This window comes from Cavia porcellus, unplaced genomic scaffold (assembly GCF_034190915.1).
Source record: "Cavia porcellus strain 051 isolate PalLab524CR breed Dunkin Hartley unplaced genomic scaffold, mCavPor4.1 scaffold_40, whole genome shotgun sequence".
NCBI classification, from domain to species: Eukaryota; Metazoa; Chordata; class Mammalia; order Rodentia; family Caviidae; genus Cavia; species Cavia porcellus.
The window spans coordinates 692,038-714,125 of NW_026947523.1; the positions used below are offsets into that span (position 1 = coordinate 692,038).

General features: G+C 44.4%; 1 protein-coding gene across 3 annotated transcripts in view; it reads right to left on the bottom strand.

Annotated features, from left to right (window-relative positions):
- Positions 1-22,088, bottom strand: part of Mov10l1 (Mov10 like RNA helicase 1) — a 68,247-nt gene that overhangs the window by 34,414 nt on the left and 11,745 nt on the right. For all 3 annotated transcript variants that reach the window (XM_063243863.1, XM_063243864.1, XM_063243862.1), the window contains exons 4-10: positions 19,655-19,767; positions 18,424-18,608; positions 12,415-12,558; positions 11,806-12,044; positions 11,260-11,392; positions 9,713-9,904; positions 7,197-7,311 (exon numbers count right to left, since the gene is read on the bottom strand). In XM_063243863.1, the coding sequence (XP_063099933.1) occupies positions 7,197-7,311; positions 9,713-9,904; positions 11,260-11,392; positions 11,806-12,044; positions 12,415-12,558; positions 18,424-18,608; positions 19,655-19,767 (1,121 nt within the window). The remainder of the gene's footprint in view (positions 1-7,196; positions 7,312-9,712; positions 9,905-11,259; positions 11,393-11,805; positions 12,045-12,414; positions 12,559-18,423; positions 18,609-19,654; positions 19,768-22,088) is intronic.

Consider the following 22,088-nt stretch of genomic DNA (forward strand, 5'->3'; position numbering starts at 1 on the left):
TAATATCAAAAAGATTAAAATACTCAAGAATGTAACCCAAGAAGTGAAAAAGGTTAGTGTGAAACTGAAACATTAGCAAAAGAAATGAAAATATAAAGAAGTACAAACACACCACGTACTCATGAAATAGAAGGTTTAATATGATTGAAATGTTTACATTAACCAAAGTGATCTCCAGATTCAATGTTACTTCTATCAAAATTCCAAAAACTTTTTGCAAAAACAGAACAAATTCATATGGAATCCTAAAGTTCATATGGACTCTCGAGGGATGCTGAATAGCCAAAGTAATCTTGCAAAAGATGAACAAAGCTGGAGGGCTTAATTTAAAACTTACTACCAAGGGGGCTGGGGATTTAGCTCAGCGGCATAAACGCCTGCCTTGCAAGCAGGCAGTCGTGGGTTCGATCCCTGGTACCGATAAAAAGGACAAAGACCAAAAAAAAAAAGAAAAAAAAAACTTACTACCAAGCTACAGTAATCCAAAACAGCATGGTACTGACAAACAGAACAGGAGAGAGTGATCAGCAATAAACCCTTGCACATACGGACAAGTGACTTAGGGCAAGTGTGTGAAGACAATTCATTGGGAGAAAGAACAGTCTTTTCAAGAAATGGTACTCAGGGGCCAGAGATTTGGCTCAGTGGTGTAAGTGCCTGCCTGACAAGCATGAGGTTGTGAGTTCAATCTCCGATACCAAAAGAAGAAAGAAAGAAAGAAAAGAAAGAAAGAAAGAAAGAAAATGGAACTGGTGAAGAAATGGTACTCAAAAAATTGGGTATTCACATGCAAAAGAATGAAGCTGGATCCTTACCTGAGCAAATACAAAAATTAAAAACAGATTCCATACCTAATGGAAGAGCTAAAACCAAAAGACTTTTAGAAAAAGCCATGAAGAAATGCTTCACAGCATGAGATTTGCTCATGATTTCTCCTATGACACCAAAGGTACACACAACAAAGAAAATAAGGCAACTGGACTACCTCAAAATGTAAAAATTTTGTGCACCAAAAGATACTTTTAACAAAAAGATACTCCGTAGAATGGAAGAAAATTTGAAAATCATGTAAGTGGTAATGGAATAAGACCTAGAATACACAGAGAAGTCCTACAGCTCAACAACAACAAAACCCAATTCGAAAACTGACAAACAGAGCTGCAGATATTTCTCCAAAGAAGATACACAGCAGATATATACTCAACGTCACTAATCATTAGGGAAAGGTAAATCAAAATCACAGTGAGGCACTACCTCGTATTTTAATGGAATGGCTACTATCAAAAATACTAACAAAACAAAGTAAACAAAACACAAAGTGTCACTAAGAGCATGAAGAGATTGGAACTGCTTGTGCACTGTTAACAGAGAATGCAAAATGTGTGCAGCTGCTGTGGGAAAATAATATGGCACTTCCTAAACAGAATTACAGTATGACCCAGCAATTTTACCTTTGGGTATATGTCCCCAAAACTGAGAGCAATCTGAAAGAGATTACATGTTCACAGCAGTGTTATGCGTACTTTAAAACATGGCAGCAGCCCATATAAACACTGATGATGAATGGTAACTGAACCATGACATTCATAAACTAGAGTATTATTTAGGGTTAACAAAGTAGAGAATCTTTGATAGATGCAATGAGATGGAGAAACCAGTCACAAGAGGACAAATACTGTATAATTTCACTTACATGAAGTTTCTAGAATCATCAAATTCAGATGCAGAAATTTTAATGGTGGTTGCCAGAGGCTGGGGGAGAGAAATGGGAGCTGCTGTTTCATGTGGTTTCAGTTTCCTAATGCAAAAAGAACTTTCTGTTTTGTTTGCAGAAGAGTTGTAACTGTAAGTTACGTATCTTTTATTTCATTGGGAAAACTATATTCTTTTAATTTTTTTTTTTTTTTTGGTACTGGCAATCAAACTCAGGACTTTGTACTTTCCAGGCAGGTGTGTTGGCTCTGAGCCATATCCCCAGCCCAAAATTTTATTTTCTTGAAGCAGCAGAAAACAAGGCAAATCCTCTAGGGCTTGTCTTTTAAAAATACTCAGTAAAATATTTATGAAATTGAAAAATAAAGATATAAAAACCTCACAATTCAGCAAATAAATGATTATAAAAGACTAGGAATCAGGACACTTGCATTTGGGTCACAGCAGTTCTTATTTTGGTCTTTTTGAGACGGGGTCTCACTATGCAGTTCAGGCTGGCCTTGAGCTCACTTTGTAGCCCAGGCTGGTCTCGAACTCACAACGATCCTCCGGCCTCAGCCTCCCGAGTGCTGGGGGGGTCACAGCAGTTCTATGAGTTCTTCGTTCTTCTGTGATAATGATAAACTCTCAGCAGAGATCACTCAAGTTACTATTACTTATAAAAATTCAGATAATTCTGGGAAAAATTATTTTTCAGTGACAGTCAAGAAAATAATTAAAAGATGTTTGTTAGCTTATTATTTTTAGATTAGTGAATATAACTTTCCTGTTCTGACAATGCATGTCTAGGAAGATTTAAACAGAAAAAGGTTTGGGTATATAAAACCACTCAAAGATAGTGCTTTAGAAATTCTAATGTAGAAAAGATAGCAAATCTAATACAGAAAGAGCCAAAAACATACACACCACCACCAACAACAACAACAACAACAACAACAGAAACCAGAACAGCACGAGACTTCCTACTGCCTTTCTTGCTAGCTGAATGTTCATTTCCTCTTGAGTCTCTTTTATTCCAATCGAGATGTTTGGTTTTTGCGGATACAATCAGCCATAATTTCTTCACTCTCCTTTTGTAATCTTCCTCTGCCATTATTCTGTTCTGTTTGTAACTCTCTAGGTAATAAAAACCTTTAAAAGTGTCTCCAGGTGAGGAGGGAGGGAGCTCAGCAGCACAGTGCCTGCGGGCAAGTGTGAGGCCCTGAGTGCAATCTGTGGTACCAAAAAAAGGTCTCCCATTTTTTCCACCAAATTCCCGATCTTATTACTGATGACAAGGCATACTTTTTCCATTTTTGTGTTTGTCATACATCTTACAAATTGTTTTTTTAGGTATTTAATCTCTTGTTCCTTTTTTCTTCAAAAAAAATTTTTTTTTGTCTTTTTCCTTTTTATCGGTACCGGGGACGAATTCACGACTGCCTGCTTGCAAGGCAGGCGCTTATGCCGCTGAGGTAAATCCCCAGCCCCCTTTTCTTCAAAATTTTACATTTTATTATTTGTGTTTTTGAGCCAGGGTCTCACTGTGTGACAGTTCAAACTGGCCTTGAGTTCGCTATATACTTTAGGCTGCTCTTGAACTGATGGCAATCCCCTTGCTTAGCCTCCCAAGCACTGGAATTAGAAGTATGTGTAACCACAGCTGGCTCTTAACTTCTCTGGAACCCTCAACACCTAACACGACACATAAAGTCATAATGCTAAAGAATACTATTACATGAAGGCAACAGGTCACCACTTGATAAAGACATAACCTCTTTTCTTTTTGGTTTTCTGAAATTATAAAATTTCCCAATATAGAGCAAATCCTAGAAAATAACACCAAACACTGATTTTCTTAAATGTTAATACAGTGTCATGTTTTACTCCAAATAGTATTAGTTTTGTACCAGGAACTGAACTCAGGACCTTATACTTGCTAGGCAGGTGCTGTGCTGCTAAGGTATATCCCTGGCCACTGTACTCCAGATATTTTAAGGAAATAAAACTGTGCCAATGCCATTGAAGAAAAAATGAAGGTGAAAGGAGACTTTTTAAAATGAACACTAAAAGAACTAATTACCCATCAGCAAGCATGATAAGAATGTTAAAGTCCTTCACATCTGCAGGGCAAGGATCATGGATGGAGATCTAGACTCACACAAAGTAGAAAACATACAGGGAGGGTAACACCAAGTACCTACTTCCTAGGACACCTCGGAGAGGTGAGTATATAAAGTAAAAATGGTAAACATGCATTTTGGAGTTCAAAATAGATATGCACATCAAATTTATAACTACATTAGCAAAAAGTCCAGGACAAGACAGCAGGAAGCAGACTGCTCTTCCATGCTGCAGTATGGTACTTCCTGTGGGCTGTGATGAGTTGAATTGGACATTCCAAGGCTGTTCTTTCCACACATAGTTATTTACACTGAAATTAAGGAAAATTAAAACAGAATGAGTGACACAGTTCTTTAGTCACACTAGCCACATTCCAAACACCCTGCACATCAGAGCCAGACTGAATATCTCCATTGCCACAGGAAGCTCTACGGCTCAAGTCTACTACAGCAACCATCCATGCTACAAAAGAGTAGTTAAAAAAACAAAGAGTTAGGAGCCAAGCATGGAGATGAAATGGACTCACAAAAGAGGCAGAAAAGGGAAAAGACAAGAGGAACAAAGAGAAAACAAATAGCAAGCTGGCATATTTAGGCTTGCCATACCATCACATCAGTCATCTAAACACCACTGTCAAAGGCACAGCTTGTCCAGTGGGTCAAAAGCAAGAGCCATCAGATGCTCCTTACCAGAAACTGACTTTAAAGACACAAGTAGATTAAAAACAATAGTATAACCAGGTTAGACTGAATCAAAGGAAAGCTACAGGAGCTATGATATCATCAAAGCAAATTCAGAGCCAAAAATATTACCAGGAATAAAACTGCCATACATTTCACATTGGTAAAGGGGGTTCGTAATCAAAATGATGTGCTGCAGCCATAAACGTGTGTGTACCTAGCTACAGAGTTTCACTGTAAGAAGCAAACACTGACAGAACTGCAGGAAGAACAGGCACGTGCACATCCAGGGGAGACTCCAACATCCCTCAGTGAACTTACAGAGCAAGCAGAAAAGGGAACAAGGGTATGGAAGGCTCAGTAGCTCTACCAACATACCTGCCTTGCTGACATTTATAAAAGAATTCTAAAGTGAGTATTTACAAAACATTACAGACCATGAAACATCAATAGATGCAAAGGATTCAAGTCATACAATGTATGTTTTTATAACCATAATTAAATAAAATTAGATATCAATAAGAAAGATTATGAAACATTCCCAAATTTTTACAAACCAAACATACTTTTAAATAACAGTGGGAAGCCAGGTGCAGTGGTGCATACGTATAGTTCTACCTACTCTGTTGGCTGAGACAGGAGAATTCCAAGTTCAAGGTTAGCCTTGGCAACTTAGTAAGATCAAGTTTCAAAATAAAAGTTAAAAAGACTATGGGCTAGAAATCAGAAAGAAAAGTAGAAGATATTTTGAATTACATGAAAACAAAGTTTGTGGAATGCAGCAAAATTAGTATTTAGGGAATGTTTTCTAGCACAAAAGAGTCTGTTAGAGAAAAGAAAATATCTCAAAACAAATTTGCTTCAGTTTATTCCTTTAAAAAACACAGTGGGAGCCTGCTGGTGTGTGCCTGTAGTTCCAGCACTCTTGGAGCTTGAGGCAAAGGAATACAAATCCCAAGTTCAAGCCTAGTCTGGGCAATTTAGTGACTCAGCAAGACCCTTTCTCCAATATTATAACACAAAAGCTTGGTATATAGCTCAGTGTGAGGACTCTGGATTCAATCTCGGTAACAAACACACACATACACCCACACACAGATTCACTTTCTCTCTCTCAGAAAAAGGACAGAAAACAGAGCACATACAGAAAAACTACAGTGAGTAATAATGAAATGGAAAAGGAACAAGAGGGAACCTACCAATTAAGCTAAAAGTTGGTTCTTTGAAAAGACATAATAATTTATAAACTTCCACTAGCCAGGTTCATGAAAAATAATATACAAGTTACCAATATTATAAACAATGGTATGCAAATACATCACACAAGTAAAACGGACAGATTTTTTTAAAGTGAAAAACTTCCACAGCTCAACAAGAAAACTGAGCCGCTGCACAGCTACAATGAAACCTAGTTCATTTAAAATCTTCCCAAAGAATTCCAAAAACACAGGTTTCCCTGGAAGCTTCCATCAGAAACTTCAGTGATTCCAATTCCACACTGACTCTTCTTGTGGAGAGGAGCATACTTCTTGAGTCAGTATCCAAAGTCAGCATTATTCTGATCTCAACACAGACACTGGGGAAAAAAAAGGACTGAAAAATCAACACCTCAACCACAGGTCGAGAAATCTAAGCAAAAGTTTAGGAAACCGAAGGCACACATGACTAGCTCGCCAAAGGCCAGCATTATGGATCTAGCCTATCCCACAGTGAAATGTGCACAAGGAACTCAGCACCAGGGCCGGGCCAGCCGAGTGCCAGCCCCCTCATTGAGCCCTCAGCGGGCTCCCTCAAGTCTGTCTCATGTCCCTAGCTCCAGGCTTCTCCAGGGAAGCCAGATCTCAGTGAGCCTGCACCTCCTTGCACTTCTCCAGCCTCTATCCTTCAGTCTCACCGATGCCCACGTCAGTTACTCGGTCCTCGGATGACTGACCCATGCCTCCCTCCCGTGCCTCCCTCCCGGGACTGGGCAGAGCTCCCTCTAGTGCTATGTTGCAAGCATCTCTCCCCCTCCTCGACTTCTCTCCTGCAGCCACTCGGGATGTCTCCCTGACTTCTCTGAAGATGGTGCCACCTGTCTGTCCTCCCTGCACCCTTGTGGGCCATGCAGACAGTACAGAGTTGCAGCAAGGGTCACTACTCTCAGACTTTATTCTTTTTTCCCAAGAAATAGGGTTTCACTATTTTGTTCAGGCTGGCCTTGAACTTGTGTTCTTCCTGCTTCAGCTTCCCCAGTGCTGGGATAATAGGTGAAAGGCCACTACCCAGGTATACTATCATAATTTAGGGAGGATTATGCTTCTTGCCAGCCAGTGCTGTACTAAGTCTTTCTCAGCTCCTCTTCTCTACGGCAGGCTTGCCTGCCCCAGTGTTCTGGGGTTCTGTGGTGAAGGAAAGCCTTCTGCTGCTCCTCACCAGACTGCCTGGCCCCATGAGGACAGGCTGCGCTGCAGCAGAAGCCCCCTCCTTTCTCACTGACCCTCTGATGGAGTGCTGTGAACTCCACAGAATACTTCATTTCCAAGGGGATTCTCCAACGTGTCTTTCTTTTGTTAGAATGAAATCCCCAGCTACCTGTAGTGAAGATGAGCCATGTAAGGTCTGTAGCTGATCCGCTGGAGCACTGGTTAACCCTGGTTTTGTCAGAAGTCTGAAGGACGACAGGTAAGTGTCTCTCCAGCCCTCAGAAACTTTTCCTACCTCTGCAAGCAGTGGCTGAAAGGTGAGGATGTCGATTTTTTGTTCCACACATTTCTTCAGTCTATCTGGTATCGGATACTGTGGAAGAAAACTTGGAAGTTGTCGTCTCGAGTTCCTTAAAAACATAAATCCATAAGTTAAAAGCAATTCGTAATCATTCAGGCATTTCATATGTCAGTTTAAACATAATCTTATCTGAAATGTTTGGGATCAGAAGTTCAGATTTTTTCATTTTAGAGTATTTATATAAACTTTATCAGTGATGCATCCCTAACCTGAAATGCTCCAAAATCTGAAACTCTTGGAGTATCATGCTGGAAAAGTTTCAGATTTAGAAGATTTCAGATATTTGGTTAAGAATGCTCAACCTACAGTAGACACCCTTCCCTTTCTCAGAAAAGCCAGAGTTCCTTCATTTTCTGAAAAACCAGGCAAAAGAGCCGATGGTTAGGCCCCTACTCCAGGTTTGGGTCCTGTCTCCAATCATGCTCTGGTTGAGCATACTCACTGGAGCTGCTCCAGTGGCAAGGCTGGGCTGGCAAGTCCCAGGGACCTGCTGGAACCAGGAAGTCTGAAGGTAACCGTTTTTAACCTTTTAACGAGCTAAACTCTTACTGTTGTGCTTTTAGAAAGGACACGAGTATCAGAAACTATACCCAAACATCACTGCAAAAAGCATACTTGGCGAAGGCTGCCCTGCCTGAATTCTGTCTTCTACTGCTCCTATTTCCCAGCTCTAACTTCTTGGGGAAATCTGGCTTCATCCTCAAGCTCCTGCCTTTTCCTAGAACAGGCTGCTGTCCAAGTCATGGAGACTACCCCAGTAGGACAAAGGACTCCACTGCTGCTGAGGGCAAGACCAAGAGAGCTTCAGACATCACAGAAAAGTGAGAAGAGAGACTAGGACAGGAGGAAGGAAGTCAGAGAGATCTGTGCACTAAACCAAAAGAGAAAGCACCAGACACTTCCTCCCTCATGCTGTCCTCTTGTCTCAGCCTGTTGTCTAAGTGCAGGCAGGGACAGGGACACTCCCGGCCTTCTTTGCACTCCTGTCTCCTCCTGTCTGAGTTCCTTTAGCTTAGCACTCAGCAGTTCTGGATAGAAACCCAACAAGAACCCCAGAGCCACTCCTGACGGCACCAAGAGGCCGATGTCTCCCTCCCAGACATGGGAATGTCTTCTACTCTGTGGTCTGTGGACAAGGGCACACCAGAGCACACACATGAAGCAGGCATCTGAGGAGTGAGCATTAAGTACTGATGACTAGACAAATGAGGTGGAGGTGAACCAGGGCAAGCATGACACTTGGCTCACTGGCCACTGTGACCACGTGGTCCAGGAGACATGCTGCACCCAAAGATGGGACTACTGACAGTGCAGGATGCTGGCAACTTGGCAGACAGATGCTGGGAGAGGTCTGCTACGTGAACATAACCTTCTAAGAAGGAAGCAAGACTAAGGCTGGGGCTGCCTGATGCTGACGGCCAGAGAGGACCTACTGGCCCTATCATGGCTGGCCATCAGTATTCACTGCCACCCACGTCTCTGGGCATGCAGAGCCAACCAGAACAGGTACGGTGGGTCATCAACCTGACTGCAGCAAATCAACCTCCTCTCCTGGAGACACTTGCTTCCAGGGTCTGGCTAACATCCCAGGGAAGTAAGTGACGGGTTAAAACACTCACAATTGTGAGTATGTTCACTCTACTCTTCCGCTGAGCCAACTTTAATTGCATCATGGCTAGTGTGTCTACAGGTGAGAACAGAGGTCCTCAAGAGTCTCCTGGAATTGGAAGCCAATCACCAAAGACCCTCAGGCCCTGCAGGCCATGGTGACCTCTTGCTCCTGTGGCTCATCCCTACGGCATGCTCCTTGAGGATAGCATGATCTTACACACTGTACCTCATTTATACTTCAACCCACACAAGGTAGGGACATCATTCACAAATGAGATTACACTTCTGAGAGATTAAGGAACTTGCCCAAGGTCACCCAGCTTCTTGGTGCTTGATTCAAACAACAGGCTACTCCAAGGATAAACACCCATACAAAACTCCTCTCTGCTTACATTTTCCCTTTGGTCTACAGTTTGGTAGATATCCACCTGCCCTATGGTAATATGTGCCTTGAAATCCACAATGTTCCTATATAAGTAGAGTAACACATCTTCCAACACCTGAGCTCAAACTCTCCGTGGAGTCAGTGACAAGGTCTCCAGTCCTGCCTTCAAGAGACAGGTGAGGAAGGCCGGGGTCAAGGGGGATCCACCCTCTCCTGATGTCCTCAGTAACCTCTGAGGCTTCCGCTGGAAGGTCAGCCCCACAAGTTAAATGGAAATACACTCCCAAGCCCAAGTATAGTAAGAAAGAGGCTTTAACTCCAGCCTCACTTGCATCACCTTCCAGCCAGAGTGGTGGCCATGAACTGCTAGGATTTCTCTACTTTTCTCTCATAGATAAAGCTGCCTTAAGTCTCTGATGCAGCAAAAGCCACACACCCATTTCACTGAAGGTACCTTTTCTGGGTGGTCACAACTGTTGTCTTGTGGGATGGTACTGCTTGGGAACTTCTAGGCTTTTTCCAAGAAAATGGTTCACGGACAGCTATCAGTGCCTCCTCAACACTCACGACAGTCACTTCGAGGTACCGTCCAATGAGGAAATTAGAAAAACAAAAGAGGAGGAGCTCCTTGCAACGCCCAGAGGTTCTTGATAAAACAAAATGAAACTTAGTTTCGGTCACAAATATGATAAATTCAACACAATTTCTCTTTGTACATATACAGAAAATTACAGAGCTATCAAACAAGCCAAACTTGATTTAATAATAAAATTTTCAAATATAATTTTACTTTCTAAAATGAGCAATGTCATGTTTTCCCAAGATACAAATCACTTAGAATACTTTTTTTCCAGTACTGGTGACCAAATACAGGGCCTCCATGCCACTCAGTCAAATCTCCATCCCTTTCCAAAACACAGTCTCACTAAGTTGTCCTGCCTTTGACTCCCGAAGAGCTGGGATTACAAGTATGTGCTACCACACCCAGCACAGTAGTTTCAATTTAAATCAGAATTGTATTATGTGACAAAAAAAATGTGCACTACTTTTTACTTGTTTTCTGCTCATTTCCAGCTGTGGCTCCACATGGACCATGCCAAGGACACTACGCTGCCCTCACTTCCAGCTTCCTTATCCATTTCTGCAACATCATAATGGTAATACCAATTTAAGTGGCCACACCTCTCATGGCTGACACAAGCACTGCTGTGCAAGGGCCACCCACAATCTGATACTGATGGGCTTGAAGCATGGGAGTGCCTTAATCAAATTTATAGCTGTAAGTTGGGTGTAGTGGCACATACCTGCAATTCCTACACTCGGAAGACCAAGGCAGGAAGATTACCCTGAGTTTGAGGACAGCCTGGGCTACATATTGAGTTCAAGGCCAGATTGAACTATTTATGGTAGCAAGGTCCTATGTCAAAAAATCTAAATGAATGAATGAATGGTTAATTTACATCTTTAAATAAAACACTGAAACTTAGAAACGCAAATGACTAATGAGACTAAGGGGCACAGGGTCCAATGTCAAGCTGACAACCAACCCAGCAGGCTGGGGCTTTTGTAGTCTGAACAGTGGTGGGGACACAGGAGGGAGGGTGGGAAAGGAGAAACAGCGACAGGCTTAAAGATTGGCTGGCACCAAGGAAGGAAGGAGAGTGTTTAGGATTTGGGTTGGAAAGACTGCTGTACCCCACACATGTGTCCTCTAGCCCTCAGCTCAGTGTGCTGGCTCTTGGTCAGGTGCCCGGAGAAGACAGAGATGGACAGAGGCCTTGGGGATCACAAGCACTATTTTCTTCATAAAGACAGGTCAGTCATCGGGTGAGGCTGACTCACCAAATGGACCACCACTTTGCCATGTGATTTGGGACACAACAAGCATCCACGCATGCTTTTATAACATCCAACCAAGGAGGACCACAGAGGAGCCACACAAAGGAACATGCACAAGTGACCTTCTGAAGCAAGCGCTCTCCAGTTCCCCCAGTGGCAGACCTGGCATTACATGTCACTGCAATGAAGGTTCTTCCCCCTGGAGGGAGGAGCCCCCCAGGCTTGGGCTCTGCCTCCTGCTTTTCTGATGGAGTGTTTTCTTTTTCTGAACTTCTTGCTTCATAATCACAGTCATCTGGGAAGGGAAATTTAAATCCAAAATCAGACAAAAGGTAAATTATTCCCAATAATGCTTGCTGGAAATAAAATGCTTACAGATACAGAAATACTCAGATGCACACATCAAACTTGAGATGCAGCTGACACACACACACAGAGAATGCAACCAGAGGGAGAGGACATAACCACAACACAGCAAAGACTGGGAGAGGACGCCCACTCTGTACTCCTTCTGTTCTGGGAACAGTCACCACTGGGAACATACACTGGTATTTGTCAAGTTGCTTTTGTCCTTCTCTTCAGCCCCAAACATACAGAGTGGAAGGGTCCAGAGCCAAAGAGCTCAAGAAAATATTGGCAGGATAAGGCTCTCAGGGCCCATGCTGCCTCAGCCCCTGGCCCTTGCACGGTAACAACTGAGCTATGTACCTGCACAGTCTTCTACGTTGTTCATCACTCTGCTCTCCAGTGTCTCACTGGTTTTGTTTTTGTTGTCAATATTTAATGAGTTGACATTTTCATCTGAAAAAATCTGCTTTTCCTCAGGAACAGAAGATGCTGCTGGGCAGGCTTGGCCTAAGTCTGGCCTCTGAAACCTGAACTGCTGAGTTCTATCCCAGCCAGCCAGTTTGCAGCTGATTAGGTCTTGAGGAACATCTCCTTTATTCCTGGAAAAAAAAAAGTCACAAACTGAGACACAACTCTCAGAGCTGAGATGGGCAGTCATTTTGAAACATAGAAGTCAATCTTATGAATGGCAATTGAAAATACCTTTATTAAAGTTAAAAGAGATTTTGGGGTAAAAAAAAATTTTTTTTGTCTTTTTCCTTTTTATCGGTACCAGGGATCAAACTCACGACTGCCTGCTTGTAAGGCAGGCGCTTATGCCGCTGAGCCAAATCCCCAGCCCTGGTAAAAAATTTTTTAAAGATTTTTAGAGGAAAAAAATTAATGCAAAATACAATTGGGTCTACAGAAGTCCTTAAATCCGTTTTAAAATGGTTGAGGCCACTTCAAAGACTTTCGACGCACGCTTACTCTATCCAGATCACCATCGTTTTACTTCCTCCTTCTTTCAGTGTTCCAAAATCTGTCATCCGTGTAACTTCAACACCACCTTTGTTCTTCAGTAAGTGGGTTCCACAAGCCTCCCTCGGGGCTTCACCACCAGTGGCAGAGTCTCTGAAAGTACAGAGAAAGGGGTCAGGATGTGGGGAGGCCGCCAGCAGCATCCCTGCTTTCTCTCCTGCTCCTGCCTCGCTGGGACAGACTGGTAATGCTCCACAGAGACCCCTACTGACGGCAGCAGGGATTCCACAAGACCTAGAACTTGCAAGGATGGAAAGTCACCTCACAGAAGACATCACAACTCCCCAGGGTCCAGGGAGATGGGGATATTTCACCTGCTCCACAGGGGTTTCTTTCCTCTACACACCTCCCAGGCCAGTGCATGTGCAGGAGTTGGGGGCTGATGGGAAGGCACTGGGGCTTGCTCATCAAGGATCCACTAAATTTGTGTGTGAAGTTTTCTGAGCTATAGTCATAGGCTACATAATGATGTTTCCTTCACAGTGGACCCATCAGATTAGGATCCACTGGAGACACCCTAATGGGAGCCGAGAAACTCCTATCTTCTAGATTCCCCTGTGCCTTTTCTATGTTTGTTTAGAGATAGAAATACTACCTGTTGCAACTGCCTATGGTGTTCTACACAGCAACATGCCCCACAAGTCCGTGGCCTAGCAGCAATGCTGGCGCACTGAGGCCTGTGTAAGAGCACTTTATGGTGTCTGCCTGGTAAGGGACACACTCTCAGAAAACAGACCCACTGCGGAGCAACACCTGACTATATGTGGAAGTTTTCCTAGTTAGCACCTGAAGGATCCACTTTCCCTCAACAGTCTCCAGCTTCACTTTGTCCACATACTTCTTCTAAGAAGGTCAACCTGGTCTTGCTTGCTCCCCTGTCTGGGGCCTAAGAAAATGGGGCCTCTAGAATGAACCTTTCTAGACCTGCCCAGTGACGCTCCTTGGGTCAGCTTGCCCTTTTCCTTCCCCAATCCTTCAACAAAGAGGTATGTTATGGTTGATATACTGTCAACTTGAGAAATTTGTAAGTTTAACTGAGAGACTCAGCAGGGACCAGGATCCTTACTTTGTAAATAACCCTCATCCTCTACAAGGGCACAGAGATTTTGAGAGTGCTACACCTGACCTGGCGGGAAAGTGGGTGGCCTGTATACAATATAATAGAGGAGAATAGGCTTGTCTTCCTTTTTGCTCTGGCTGCTGCCTTGAAGTGCTGTCCCAGTACCCTGCCACCCTGCCTTGGAGCCAACTGATTATGGACTACCACCTCCACAAACAGTGAGCTAAAGAAACCTTTCCCTTCTTCATTTGAGATGTTGTATGTTTGTACTAGTAATGAGAGAAAAGTAACCAAGACAAGGTGACCCCTGTGGGGATTCAGGCTCCCCACATCAGCCCATTAAAGGGACAGAGTGTGAAGAGGGAAGGGAGGTGGTAACACCTCCAGGTTCTAGGTGCAACCTCCCTGCAGGGCAAGCTGTCCGAGGTGCCAGGGCTGAGAGTTGGGCAGAAGCTAACTGTCATGGTTTATGTTGGTGGCCCCCAAGCCTCATGCCTTTACATTATACATCTGTGATTGGTTCATTGTCTAGCACTTGGATTGGGGGTGTGAGTGCTGCACTGGCCTACGGGTGGAGCCAGGATGTGATTTAATGGCAGGAAGAAGGTGTGTTGCTCTCTGGCCGGTTTCTGCCTTGCTGCTTGCAGCCTCCATGAACTGCGCCCCGTCATGCCACCCTGCCTTGGAGCCAACTGAGTATGGTCTAAAACCTCCAAAAACTAAGAAATAAACCTTTCCTTTCCCAATTTTGGGCATCAGATATTTTGTCTCAACAATGAGTAAAAAGTGACTAAGACAAAGTTTGGTACCAAGACTGGGGTCGTTGCTGTGACTACATCTGACCATGTTTTTCGAGAGGCTTTGGAAATGGCTTGTGGGCAGAGTTTGGAAAGGTTTGGACATGTCACCTGGCTCCATAGAGCTGGAACAGCTTAGGCTGTTCTGTAGAGGAGATTCTCTCTCAGGAGACCAGAAGGCTGATAAAAAGCCTGATGGTAAAAACCAGGCTTGGGAGGTTTCTGCTGGGAAGAAAGACTACATTGGTTGTTGGACTCCCCATGATGTGTGTTATGGCTTGGCAGAAAATTTGTTTGCATTTTGCTCATGCTCAGAGACTTTGCCTAAGACTGAGATTAAGGACAATGGACTAATTAATCTGGCAAAAAAAATTTCAAGACAGTCAAATGTTGAGGCTGTGACATAGCTATTGTTCGGGGTTTTTAGCCAGATATATGTTGCAAATCAAGAACAAAGAGCCTGATAATTTAAAATGCTATGAGTCTGGTTTAAAAAAAAAACCTCCAGGAAAGCTGTAAATTGTAAAGATAAAACTGAGACTTTGATTGTTGAGAAAAAACAGAGATAAAAAAGATGGCCATGGGGCACCCTAGGAAACAGGGTCTCCATCCTTTGCAGCCTCAAAACTACAAAAGTAAAAAAATTTGCTCAGAGAGGAAAGCATCAGAGCACCATGCTCCAGAATGGTGAAAGAGGCCAAATGAGGTTCCAAAATGGTGACAACATAGAGAAGCTTTTCTTTTTCTTTTTTTTAGAGACAGGGTCTCACTATATTGCCCAGGTTGGAGTGCAGTGGCTATTCACAGACGTGATTCCACTACTGATCAGCACGGAAGTTTTGACCTGCTCCGTTTCCGATCTGGGCCGGTTCACCCCTCCTTAGGCAACATGGTGGTCCCCTGCCCCAGGGAGGTCACCATATTGATGCCGAACTTAGTGCGGACACCCGATCGGCATAGTGCACTGCAGCCCAGAACTCCTGGACTCAAGCGATCCTCCCACCTCAGCCTCTTGAGTAGCTGGGACTATAGGCGCGCGCCACCACGCCCAGCTGAGAAGCTTTTCTTCATAATCAGGTTCACAGAGCTCAGCGATCCAGGCAACCGAACCCTACAGCCAAGAGAGAAAAAATCCTGGCTACTGCTCCAGCTGGCAGCAAACCTTGGCAGCATCCACATGGTGCTCATTTTAGGTGCAAAAAAAAAATACACAAATTCTGAGGGTAAGACACTTTCCTCCTCGATTACAAAGGGCCTGAGAGGCCAAGAAGTGTGCCCCTGAGAGGGCAATTTGTAAAGATATAAAGGTAAAGCCAAAGGTACAGTGGAGACCCCAGAAGTTTAAAAAAGCCAGGAACATGGATCATCCAAGGAAAGCTACAGAAAGTAAATGGAAACGGTTTAAGAAAAAACCGGGAGCTGCAGGAGCTGATATTCCTAAAAGTGCCATGGAGGGTGGAATTACCCAAGCCTTTTGGAGCTTGCAGCCAGACTGCTTCGAATGTTGAGCATGAAACTCCTAAGACTTAATGTTTACTCTGCTGGATGCTGGACTTGCTTTGTTTCCAATGCTTTATATTCCCCTGTTTGTAACTTTTAAAATGGTAATGTTTATCTTGTGCCTTTGCATTTCAAAAATGTTTAACCTTACTTCATTTGTACAGGGGGTTACAGTTAAGAGTTTGCAATAGATACAGAGGATACCTGCGACTTGGACTTCTTAGCAATGCTAAAAATGTTAGGGCTTTGGCAACTCCTAGAGATGGACTAAATGTCTTATGTATAAAGGATGTACATGAGGCTTTGGGGGTCAGGGGTACAATGTCATGGTTTATGTTGGTGGCCCCCAAGCCTCATGCCTTTACATTATACATTTGTGACTGGTTCACTGTCTAGTGCTTGGATTGGGGGTGTGAGTGCTACACTGGCCCAGGAGTGGAGCCAACATGCAATATAACGACAAAAAAAGGCATCTATCTCTCCCTCTCTCTCTTGCTGGTTTCTGCCTTGCTGTTTACAGCTGCTATGAACTGCAGCCCCGCCATGCCACCCTACCTTGGAACCAACTGAGTATGGACTAAAACCTCCAAAAACTGTAAAAAAAAAAATAAATCTTTCCTTTCCCAACTTTGGGCATCAGGTATTTTGTCTCAGCAATGAGTAAAAAATAACTAAGGCACTAACTTTGCGCATTACTTGTGCTGTCCATCAGACACGAGGAGCCTTTGGCACAGGGGAACAGTCCCAGGCTACAAGCATTGTCTAGTATACACATACAGAATCTGTGAGCCAAGGGAGAAACAGGCAGATGGCAAGCCCTAGCTCCCTAGCCCCCCTGTGCTCTACTCTACAGTCAAGAAGCCTGAGTGAGGTGAGGACAGAGTGTTGTGGACAGAGGCCAGTATCCAAGCTGCCATGCCTCAAGAGTGGAGTCAAGGCAGTGTGGGCATACCCTTCGAGAGGTCATGGCACCCATGGATCTGCAGTCAAATCCCACGTCTAAGGAGAAGGGCTTCCCAGCATTTACAGGGATTGCAAAACACACAGGAAACTTGGGCCCTCAAGACTCAGAGCTGGGTCCCAGCCAGCAAATCAGTTCACTTCATTTCCTGGCACCTTGAAGCCAGGCAGACTATGCTGAACAGTGCTGAGAAGAAGAGTATGGGGAGCACCCAGGCTCCAAGAGGCCAAAGACAAGTGTCCTTAATCAGGGTGAGTACACAGGGCCATTTCCAGTCCAGAAACACCTGACAACCCTCCTGTGCCTTCTTCACATGTGATGGTACAAACAAGCCCCACACACCTGCCTGTCAGGCTGCACAGAGCTGCCTGCCACACTGAGACTCGCTCTGATGCTTGATGCAGGTTAGGGAGCCAGGGAAGTGCTTTCCCACAAGGAACTGACATTTTATGGAGGAGAATGGGCAGTAAATAGAATAATGAATGAGGAGTTGGCTGGAAGTTAAGCACCAACGGCATCAGCATGCAGCACAGCATAGCAGACAGGGCTGGGGATGCCACTCTGAGAGCTGGCAGGGAGGGCATCATGGTTCATATACACAAAGAGAACAGCAGACACAGACATTCAACGGCTGAGAACCTACATGTCCACTGGGCTTTTTAAAATGTCAAAATATGAAAGAAATAAGAATGCACCCCAAAACGGCCATCACCGTTTCAGTTTGAATAGGGCCTGTCCCTGTTGAGGCTCCATCTCCATGATGAGACATTGAGAGATGGGACAGGTGGTGAGGGCTCTGCCCTCATGTGTGTGCTAATCACTCCCATGAGTAAAGCTTTAATGGCTAATCCCCAGCGAGTCTCCCTTAAAAGCCGGTTTGGCCAGAGCTGCCCCACTCTCCCTGTCTCTCCCCCTGTGATGCCTTCACTGTAGAGGGCCCCTGCCAGCACAACCTTAGACACAGCTTCCGACCTTGGATCAGAGCCATCAGCCAAAGTAAATCTCTTTTCTTTTAAACTATTCCAGTCTGTGGTAGTCTGTCATTAGCAACAGAAAAAGGACTAAGATAGTGAAGTCACAAGAGTACAGATTAAGAGACCCCCGAGCTAAGCATGATAACTCATACCTTTAATCCCAGTGCTCTGGGAGGCTGAGGCAAGACAAATGCAAGTTTGAACCCAGTCTGACCAACTTAGTGGCCAGCAAAACTCTGTCTCAAAATTTAGAAAAGGCTGGAGATGCAGCTTCTTCCAAAGGTCCTGAGTACATCTCCCAATTCAAAACAGAAACCACAGAAGCCCCTGAATTATACCTCTATCAGCCACAGAGACTGAGACTCTCTGGAAAGCACACGCCTCCTAACCTGTAACCTGTTGATCTGGCTGACAGAAGCACTGGCATGCACCCCAACAACAGGGATGCGCTCTGAGCAGCCCTGTGCTGAGGTGCTCATCCTCATCGAGCACAGCCTGCACTCGGGCACCTGAGGAGGCTGTGACATCACTGTGTGAATGACCTGCTAGAACCAGCACAGCACATGACGTGTCGCCCACTGAGGACTGACTTCTTGCATGACTGTGACACTTTGAAGTACACTCACATCAGCCCCCCGCCCACCAAAGAAGTGTTCTGATTGTCACCTTCTCACAGGCGTTATGCAAAGCGCCCTCCAGACGTAGCACGACTGGCTGCTCTCCACCACCACGGTGTTGACAATGTCGTGTCTCCGTGGTGTATACCCCTTGGGAAGCTTCAGGGAGTCCAGGCTGAAGAAGATGCTGTCCTCTATTACCCCATTCCTCCCGCAGAGGCTGGAGATGCAGACCTGCAAACGCAGTACTGAAGGTTGTGTAAAAGCCGTGTGAACAAGGGCTCTCAACACTTGCCTCACTGAACGTGCCCACACCAGACTGGCCCAGCAGACTTAGCTGTCATGGCAAATAACCGTGGTGACACAAAGGATGAAAAGATTACTTGGAGATGAGATTTAGTTCAATCACCAGAGGGCTACTCAATCAAACAGCGCCCAGAGTTAGGGAGATTCCCAGGAATAGCAATGAGTTTGAGGACTCTCAGGCTTTTAATTAGGGTACCACTGTAAGACTGGGCATGCTGGTGCCCACCTGTAATCCCTGTACTTGGGAGGTTGAGACAAGACTGCTGTGAGTTTGAGGCCAGCCTGGGGTACAAAATGAGTTCAAGACCAGCCTGAACTGTATAGTGAAACATGTAAGGTCCAAAAGACAAAAAAAAAAGAATACAAGTTGTAAGAGAAGAAAAGTGGTTTGGGCAAGGAGCTGTCTCAAGCTTAGGTAGTTCTGTCGGGGAAAGGGAAAGAACAATGGCCACACACAACAGGCCGTACTAACCCAAACTTCGTGTTGTTTAACCGCTTACGTCTCACAGCTGGCATGCTTTTGTCCCAGTTTAGCCATTCACTCCTTACCCAAGTCTCCCACACTTAGTAAGGTCCAAGATGACCCAGATGCACAGGGGCCTGGAAGCTCAGGCTGAGTGACAGGGCTGTGGTCACTGACATCCCCCTTCCCTACTCTCACAGCTGAATTCATGCTGACACCTTACTGTGGTGGAAATTCACTGTCCAAGCTACACCATTTTAGAGGACGCTCAAGTCTCTTACCTCACTCCCCTTACTCCCATAATTCTCTACTATGCACAGTTTTTCTTTAGAATATTTTAGCATATGCACATACACATTGCAACTTTGATCTTAGTTATGTGAGCACTGAGCCATCTTGACTTCCCTGGGAAACATGCTAATCCTAAGCTTCATTTATCTAGGTTTCCCAGTGCGCACAGAAGAATGTTTGTTGCAGAAACATGGGGAGGAACCACTTGTCAGCACACTACCTTGTCCACGCGCTTGTACCTCAGTGGCTTCACCGTGATGGCCTCACTGCTCCATGTACCTGGTCGGATTCGGTATTCGGCCTCCACCCAGTCTCCCTTGCATGGCTGGAATCCTGAAACAGCCAAAAAAGAAAATAACAGGTGATGACACTCAAGTGTACAGTTCACTCTGAGGTTGTGATACACTGAATTTGTTCCCACATTCTAACAGTTTAAAACATGGGCACTCTACTTCCCTTAGAAATACATTTGTAGAAATACAAACTCCGGTTAAAGGAACTAAGAGTGTTCAAGACCAAGTATGCTTGGCCCATGAGGGAAAGCAAAGGGACCCAAAGACAACTGAAGTCAGGCCTGCCATCTCAGGGCCCAACCCAATCAGAATATTCCCCATGGTTCTCCACTTTCATAAAAACAAAGAATCACCAATTGCAATAAAATAAGCTGAGGCCCCTAGTGTACATGTCCAGGTTCTAGCAACTACAAGCACACCTGAGAGACAAGCAGCAGGTAGCTATCCTCTCCTGCTGACTCTTTCAGGGGGTCTCTACTACCTCCCTACGGGGGGAGGGGGTCTGTACCACCATCCATTCAGGAGCACACCCAAGTGGCTCAGTGGCAGAGGAAAACACATTTGGATCGGAGGGATTCCAGCTTCTCAGGGGTGGGGGTTGCATGCTACCTGGTCGACAGAGAACTGGGAAGAAGCCAGGCCTATTTTGTAGGACACATGCGGCTGCTTGGCCTTAGACTTGCAGGGACAGTGGGAATTGCAGCAGGTTCAGTGACATATATGACTGAGCTGTCCCCACAGACACAGTGAGTCTAAAGAGGCTGCCACAAGAAAGATGAAAAGCTAAAGCCAGTTATAACCTTTGTGCTGTTTTGGTATCAACACTGAAAGCATTAAGCTAAAAAACCAAAGGGCACAAACGACTACTGAACGTGTTCCTTGACAAAGCTGGTGATAAAACATGCAAGTGAGCCCATGTATCTGCTGACACCTCCCCTCAGAACAGGAACTGCACTGATCATCTGAGAACAGGAGACAGGCCTGCCGCAGCAGCTCCAAGTTTAGTGCCCAAAAAGCACACCTTGACGTGCACCGCCTTAGACGTACATGTGTACTGTTTTGTAAAGCATAATTTATCTTAGTGAATAATTGTTCAACTTTACTTTGCTGGGTTTTTTATGCCAAAATTTCCTAGACACAAATGAAAAGTTAAGTAATATCTGTTAATATGCTAATCAAAAAAGTGATTTTTTAATGAAAACAACAGTTAAGAAAACTCAAGTAAGAGTTTCTTACCATCAGAATTGTGGAATCAAGGTAAGACTTTTGGAAGAACATTCTGTTGAAGGATAAATATCTGACTATATTGTGAATGTTCTGTAAAATCATTTTAAAACTCCAACAATGAAAAAAAATCCAACAACAGAGATAAAAGTATTTGTGTTCACAGTGACAACCGAGGAATTCTGATTTACTAAGTCACTATAATAAAAGTAAGATCCTCATGTGTTAGGAAACTTATGAACAGAAGGTTCTTGAAACAGATTGTAGCAGAGATGGAATCCTGGCCTCCAAACATGCTGTCAGCAGCTTAAACAAGCGCAGCAGCTGAGGCTCACAGAGCACAGGGAACCACCGCGAACCGTGGTGAGGCTGCACCTTGACTCTGGCCATCCTTGTTTCTTTGCTGCTCACCAGCTGCGTTTCACAAAGCCTCTGCTGACTCTAGGGCGCTGCTGCACTGCTTCTCTCATTAAAAAGAAGCCGCTATTACCTGGTTATTACCAGGTAAAACCGCTATTACCTGGTTACCCTTTGTTCAAAGTCACCTGGAAATCTTTCATCAACGTATTTCATAAACGTTGGCCTAGGGACATTGCTCAGTGACACAGGACCTGCCTAGCAAGTGCAAGGTCCTGAGAAGCCAGTAAATAAGGTATACAAAAGTAATGCTGTGCATGCACGCACGTGTGTGCATGTGTGTGTTTCTTTCCTGGTGCTGAGGACTGACCCCAAGACATCACTGAGCTACATCCCCAGCCCTTTTAAAATTCTGACATAAGGTATTGCTAAATTGCTAAGTTGCCCAGGTTGGGCCCAACTTGCAATCTTTCTACCTCGGCTTCCTAGAGTGCTGCGACTTACAGGCATGTGCCAGCACGCCCAGCTAATGCTGAATTCTATGACAGGACTTCCTCAACTGTATGAGAAGTCATTACTTTTTATTAGAAAAGCTGATGTTCTATAATGAGGTAAATGAGACATGTTCAAAAGAATCAGAGACAGTTTATTTGCCAAGTTTTAGTTTGTAAAATACCTGTTGATGCTAAATAGAGGCAAAAAGACAGTAAAAACAACTGTGCTAAAATAGTTACACATTTCAACAGGGGGAAAAAAAACAACCCCCAAACTCCAGTCAGT